Genomic DNA, 7253 nt, shown 5'->3' with positions numbered 1-7253 from the left:
CTGTCTGCAAGGCTATCTGTCTGTCAGAAGGCATTTTTGAATAAAAAAACAGTCTTCACACAACAGTCTATTAATGTATTTATTCATAATAATAATAATACTTTAACATTTTGTTTACAGAGAAAGATAAGAAAAGCAATCATAGCAGCAATTTTTAATAAATTGCTAATGTGGTACATTACTTTATTACACAATTAGTTAATAATACTTGAGATCAGTGGTTCTAAAAACTTTATCGGTATGTGCCCCCCCCCCTTGTGTACAGTGCATACATTTGCGCCCCCCCCCCTCCCCAAATAGAAAATGTATGACATAAAACTTTTTAAAACTTAAAAATGTAATGAAACAAAATATATAAAATTACAAAATGTATCACTCTTGGTTAGTGGAGTGCTCTTGGTTAGCTCCTTAGTTAGTAGAGGTGTAATTACACAGAATTTATGATAAATTAATGTATTTTATAAAATTTCATGAAACTATGGCCCCCCTGGCACCATCTTAAGGCACCCAGGATAGTTAGATAATACTAAATATATTTTTAAACTTCTAACTGAGGATAAAATGTTACTGTAGCTTGCCAAATAAAAATGTATTCGGTTAAAAAGCAGAGAAGTGTTTAGTTTAGTTTAGTTTAGTTTAGTTTAGTTTAGTTTAGTTTAGTTTAGTTTAGTTTGCTTATAACACTACCGTGTGGATGTAAGGGTTTAAAGATGCAACTTAAAAAGCTTTATTTTTATTTCATAAATCATGACTATCTGCAAAAACATACAGTAAAGTTCAATGTAAACTTCCATTTTCAACATCACTAAGAAATACACAACGGCAGAGATGATATGCATCCAACCCATAATGCATCTGGCTCAGCAAGTTCCTAATGGTGGTTTTTGATAGACACCTGCCTTAGAAATCAACTTTAGTTGTTACAAGATTAAATTACCATAATTACTATTCCCTTCACACAGCTATTAACAGGTCCCAGTTACAGTATACCAGATTTCATCTGTGAGTGATGGTTACCAGCCTCGAGTGGGTTTCCATGTGCCTGTAATCTTCCCTTTAGAATGGACAAAATAAACTGGATGCATCATAGCTGTAGCACAAGCCTGTCAACAAAACACCAGAGAATGCAACAAGAGTATGTTTGAGATCAATGCAAAGGCAATTACAACCATATGGACAGCTTTTAAAACATGCACTTACGAAATTGTCAATATTCATATTTTTCCTGCATTGTTATAATTTTTTCATCTTGTTCAACAATATTGTTTGTGGTAATATTAATTCATGACAGTGTTATATTACGGTTATACAATAAGCAACCACAGTGATTTAAAATCTCTCCTAAAGCAAACCAGAATAACTTGAAGCAGTATGCATAACTACAGACCACTAAAAAATGTCTCAATTAGATCAGGAATGTCTGTTTAAACAGTTCAATGGAACTCACATGGTATGGCATGAGTGAGAGGAGTGACCCCAGGGGGAACTGACTGAAGTCCAGTTTTCCAGAGATGGGCTCCACCCTGCCGTGTTCCTGAGTCATAGACAGCAGCCTGGAAAACAAACGACTCCCTTCACGCTATTTATAAACCATAAAATCATTTGACTCATAATGCTTATTATGTCTACTGCCATAAAAAAGTATCCATAAATACTCAAAATATTATGCTACGTCAGTATGTACTTATTAACAAGTAACACTTAAAGTTTACACAAAAATGAAAATTCGGTCATAATTTAATCATGTTTTTACAAACCTGTATTCATTTCTTTGTTCTGCTGAACACAAAGGAAGATATTTTGAGCAATGTTTGTAACCAAGCCATTGACTTTCATGTAGTATTTTTCCTACTATGAAAGTCAGTGGTGCTTTGTTTTCCTGCTTGGTTACAAATAAATTCCTTTGTAATGTATACAGACTTGTAACAACATAAGGGTGAGTAAATGATAACAGAATTATCATTTTTGGGCAAACTATCCATTTAAAAAAATAGTTTAAAATCAGTTATCAGTTTGTGTTCTTTAAGAATAAAGCATGCATTTGGTGTTAAACTACAAGAATATTCAATTTCAAAATCAAAGTTAGTTAAAGCCAGAGTTGTATAGTACTTAAGTATTTGTACTTTCTGCATAAAAGTAAATTTTCATTTAATCGTATTTTATAAGTGTTTTTCTTTTGAAAACATACATTCCAAAACACATTATCATAATTTTTCCTCCACTACATTTCATAATTTCAAGTTTTTGGTTTATATTTAATATTTAAGTACATTAAACATCTAGTAATTTTTTGTACTTTTACTTAAGTAAAAACATTTTTGGTACTTTTACTCAAGAAAGTAAAAGTACACAATTTTTATGTAATTATGCATTAAATCAATTTTAATATGCAATATATAATGCATACACAGTATGGTTCTATGCTTTAGAATGTAGTGAACATTTTTTAGTAAAGAAAAGTATTTTTTTCCCAAGACAACACTCTGATAAAGCACAGATCCTTGGAAAATGTAACTAAAATACTTAAGTATTATACACCTCTGGTTAAAGCATTATTCAGTGGCTAAATGAAAAGTCATAATCCTTTGATGATTTAATATAAATCTGTATCACATTCCTGGTAAGAACCATCATGATGACTCTTACTTTAGGTCTGGGTGCCCTTCAATGATACAGTATCCTGTTGGTAAACGTCCTCCACCATCATGACTCAGTGCCGTCCACCCACAGTCTACCAGTAGCTGGTTTCTGTGTGGGTAGTGACCTATGACCCTTGTCAGAACCCGTACTGCAACATTTTCAAGTCTACAGGATCCGATGAGAGACTGCTGCACATCTAAAGTATCACAAATATTCAGTGTGCAATGATGTCAACTTAATAATATTAAACTAAAATTTTGAAAGGATTATTAAACATCTAATGAGAAAAATTAAACTTCAACACTGACCATAAAATATATAGTTCCCAGGATGCACCTCACTTAACATGGCCATGTCTGGGACTGGATGACTACATGAAGGAGTGGAGCCAATACTGGATTTGGGACCGTGTATCCCAGCAGATTTCAACCTATAGTGAACAATAGAAAAGAAGTAACTATAAATGCATAACTGCTTGTATATGCATATGTTGCTAGCTGTGCAGGTATCTGAATAAAATACATGATGCATGACACATTATGAATAATTATTTTATTTAATAATGTGCAATGCCTGTGCATTCAATAAAGGTGTTTTAGCGTAATTTTAGCTTAAGAAGCAAAAGTTATGATACAGTTGTCAGGTTATTGTTGATCAGAAATGTTGTTTACCATGCGATTTTAAAATATATATGTCTTTCCCCATTAAAGTAGATTGGACTTTAGTCTTGCATGACTGAAATAGCTGCATTAATGCATTGAAAACCTGGCGCCACCCTAAAGGGACTTTGACTGTGTAACCACAACACATCACCATTCAGCACTGAAGTGTACATACTTCTCCATGAACTGCAGCGTGAGTGTGGTGGTTTCCTGAGCTACGTCTTTGATTTGCTCCTCCCCTTCACAGGCATAGGTGTTTCCACAATGTGCGTAAATTCCTGTGAGCTCCACTCCTGGCGCCTCAGATATCTCCTGGGCGAGCTGCAATGCAGCCGAGTCGAAATGAGGAAGACCCGCTTCAAAACAAAAACAAGATTTATCAATTACCTGCCCGCAGTGTCCGATATCAGGTTTTCGATAAGCCACTTTAGATTTTACCTCTCCCATTGTTACAGTCCAGTTTCATCCACACCTTCCAGACTTTGCCCTGCTTCAGCGGTCTCTTCTTCAGTTCCTGTAAGGCATGCTGGTTGTCCACCACTATGTGGAATAAAGCAAGCCTCTCTGACAGCTCAGCACAGCGATCCACTTTATCAAATGGCAGTGGGTATGCGTATAGTATATCATCATAGCCATTATCTGCATAGAAAGACGCCTCAGCTAGAGTAGACACCACAATACACCGACGAGAGCCTGCAGTCATGATGTCTGCACATTCCCTGAAGACGAGAAAGTGTAATATAAGAAGAATGGTAAAGATTTTATGTATACAAGCTGCAGATAGAGTTCACAGTCATTACAGCTCGAGTTTAATTTTTTAGGGAAAACACATACGGTTTAATGTTTATCCTGAATGCACTTGGATAACATTGCAGATGTCTATGTTGGACCAAAAGCTATTATTTCAGATTTGTCATTGTTTAACTGTAAAAAATTCAAATCCACTCAGCACTTAATGTGCTGAGCCATGCAAAAAGAGCGGATATGGAACATTTATTGTTTTTAACAGGAAAGTAAAGTTAAAGGTCCCGTTCTTCCTAATTCCAGTTTTCAAACTTTAGTTGGTGTGTAATGTTGCTGTTAGAGCATAAATAATACCTGCAAAATTATAAAGTTTAAAGTTTACTGCCAGGCGATATATTTTCTTTAACAGAATACACCTTTCAAAGTCTACAGTGAACGGCGGGTTTGGACTACAGCCCTGACAATTGTATCATACCTTCCCGGTTGAATGACGTCAATATAAGAGTTTTTGACTAAACTCCGCTCACAGGAATACGTCAGACGCTAGCTTTGGCTCAAGCGGCTCTGGCTAAGCTAACCTGCTGTCGAATCACAACACACTAAACAAGCTACACAATCAGAACTCGTTATGTATTTCTGAAGGAGGGACTTTATAGAACAAGGAAGACATCAGCCCGTTTTTAGGACAGTGAAAGCAGAGGTATAGAGGTAAGTAAATTGAAGTAAATTGAAGTCACGTGGAACATGAACACATTATATTGCGCATAGTAAACACAACCAAAGCTTTAAAAACACAGGAAGAACACGACCTTTAAGTATCGTCAGCATAGAGATAATATGATAAATTATTTTTCTCAAAGATATAACCGAGTAGAAGAAAATACAATAAGAAACGTAAAGGACCCAAGATAGAGCCCTGAGGAACACCATAGGAAATTTGAGCCTAAGATGAAAAAACGAACCCCCAAATTCACAGAAATAGATCTGTCCTTAAAGGTGTAGCAAAAGATTTTCTCGAATATTAGAAAAGAACCGCCTTCTCCATTTTTTCTAAAAATGCAATTGCGCAACACTCCTGATTGACAACTAGGAGGACCAGTAGTCTTGATGATCCACCCGGAAAAAGAAAATCCCCCGCAATACCTTTAAGGTAGGATGCAAACCAGTTTAGCACAGATCCCTGAAAACCAGCTACTTTATAAAGTCTTTGAAGAAGGACATCATGATCTATCATGATCTGTAAACAGATTTAGTATTATTAGATTATCTTAGCCCAGACTGAAATGTGTCAAAGATATTAAAAGTACCTATTTGGCAGACAGTTTAACGCAAAATGACTTAAAACAGTTAGCTTAAAAGTAGTCAACAAAGTTACAAGTGCTGCAGGATTTTAAGGCTAATGAAAAAGAAAGATGTTGCATAGTACTGTATACAAAAGTAGACTAGAAGTGCTATTATTTGATCCATAAAAACACAAATTATGAATAAATAAGTGGGATGAAAAGTGCTTACAAAGTTTTGTGGGTTTTCATGTGGGGTCGGAGTTGAACCCCAATCTTTTGGAAGCGCTCCTGCATGGCTTGAGCATTTTCCTTCACTATATCCAGGTCAACAATAAACGCTGGAGTACAAAGGTCTTTGGTGAACTCAGCAGTGGCCATGACGGAAAAACTAAAAATTAAATGCAATGAAACATATAGAAACATGCAGAACTTCAGCAGAAATACATGTTACTTGCAGACGAAATAAATACAAACATCAATTTTGCAAAAAAAAAATGCATAATCTCAAACTCTCAAAACACTTAATAAATGAAGTTTAAATAAGTCGGTAAATTAAAACAGACATAACAAAAATAGTGCATTTTTGCATGTTTTGTGGGACAAACTAACGGATCTCAGATAGATCGTGGCAATAACTTGAAGTTTCTTACCTTTATGCTGCAGAAGCTCCCGATGACAGCGGCAATGTGAAGCCAGAAACACCAAATCCTCAAAAACTCATAAAATCTGGACTTTTTCAAACTAAAAGTTCCTGGCGAAATTTAGAGAATGCTAAAAGAGAATTAATAATTAATAAATAAAATTATGTTAAATATAAGATAAATAAATAAATACAATTATTTATTACATATCCTTAATAATTAAACGGACTATTATTTATATCAAATAAAATGGGCTTTATTCAGCAGGGAGGTGAACCCTTTTTTTCCAATGGGGTGAACATATAAAGGTGTGAGTGGGCCACATAATAAACCTTATTGACTTATCAATATTAGGTGACTGAACAGTACAGTGCTGTAGGTGCTAGTTCTCGTTTACCGCTAGCACGTTTCATTTCACTGCAGAAGCAACCGGTTTGCAGAGGCTTCGCGTGGCCGTTTCTTAATCCGAAGGCTGCAGCCTGCGGAGGTCGCATATGCAGGCTGCGTACGTCATCAAGCCTATTTTTTAAGTTAACTAAGCATTACATTTGCAAGTCATAAACAAATTACAACAATTTATGATTAACTAAGAATAATAGTGAACTTTATAATTGCTAATATTCTGAAATAAAACCTCCGGATATGACCTCCGGAGACTGCAGCCTTGAAAAACGGCTGCATAACATATGTGTGGTCTCATGATCCTTTTCCCTTCAACGCAACACAACATTTAAGCATTTGATTATACAGGAAATTTGATGGGAAGCTGAAGTGTAGGGTTCTAGACTTTATTTAGCGCATGTGCCAAACTGTAGGTTTGGAGAATTTTGTCAGTTTTTGGACCATACCATTTTATATTTATTCTTAAGACTAACATATTATACCAGTGAAAGGGGACATTTCACAAGACTTTTTAAAGATGGCTGATCTTTGGTGTCCCCAGAGTGCATATGTAAAGTTTTAGTTAAGAATACTGATAGAAAATAAATGTTCAGTGGTTTCATTATCATCACAAAATACACATGTATTGGTTACAATTCTAAATCTTTTTTTGTACAAATTCACTGGATCTAATTTTATCTTTAACCCATTCCCCGCCAGCCTTTTTTTGAAAAGTTGCCCGCCAGCATTTTTTGTGATTTTCACCAAAGATTCCAAAAAAATCTTCCAGGAAAATTTTCTTCTAAAACATACAAACATATAAAAGATCAAAAATATTTTTTGTTTTAGCAAAAAAGCTGCAATAATTGCATTTTTGTAAAGACATTTTGTTAGAGATCAGA

At 35.1% G+C, this 7253-nt stretch overlaps 1 protein-coding gene across 2 annotated transcripts; it reads right to left on the bottom strand.

Annotated features, from left to right (window-relative positions):
- Window positions 1-276: 276 nt before the first annotated feature.
- Window positions 277-6094, bottom strand: LOC135718792 (D-serine dehydratase). Of its 2 annotated transcripts, XM_065241038.2 has the most exons (8): window positions 5980-6094; window positions 5559-5717; window positions 3741-4021; window positions 3478-3658; window positions 2949-3070; window positions 2647-2836; window positions 1448-1553; window positions 277-1103 (listed from the first exon to the last, which is right to left on the bottom strand). In XM_065241038.2, exons 2-8 carry the CDS (start codon window positions 5705-5707, stop codon window positions 1014-1016), a joined length of 1119 nt encoding a protein of 372 aa, XP_065097110.1. In that variant the 5' UTR covers window positions 5708-5717; window positions 5980-6094; the 3' UTR covers window positions 277-1013. The 2 variants fall into 2 exon arrangements, with proteins under 2 accessions (XP_065097110.1, XP_065097109.1); XM_065241037.2 differs by lacking the exon at window positions 5980-6094 and having other exon boundaries at window positions 5559-5969.
- Between the last annotated feature and the right edge of the window lie 1159 nt (window positions 6095-7253).

This window comes from Paramisgurnus dabryanus, chromosome 14 (assembly GCF_030506205.2).
Source record: "Paramisgurnus dabryanus chromosome 14, PD_genome_1.1, whole genome shotgun sequence".
Taxonomy (NCBI): domain Eukaryota; kingdom Metazoa; phylum Chordata; class Actinopteri; order Cypriniformes; family Cobitidae; genus Paramisgurnus; species Paramisgurnus dabryanus.
This window is presented reverse-complemented; position numbering and strand designations above follow the sequence as displayed.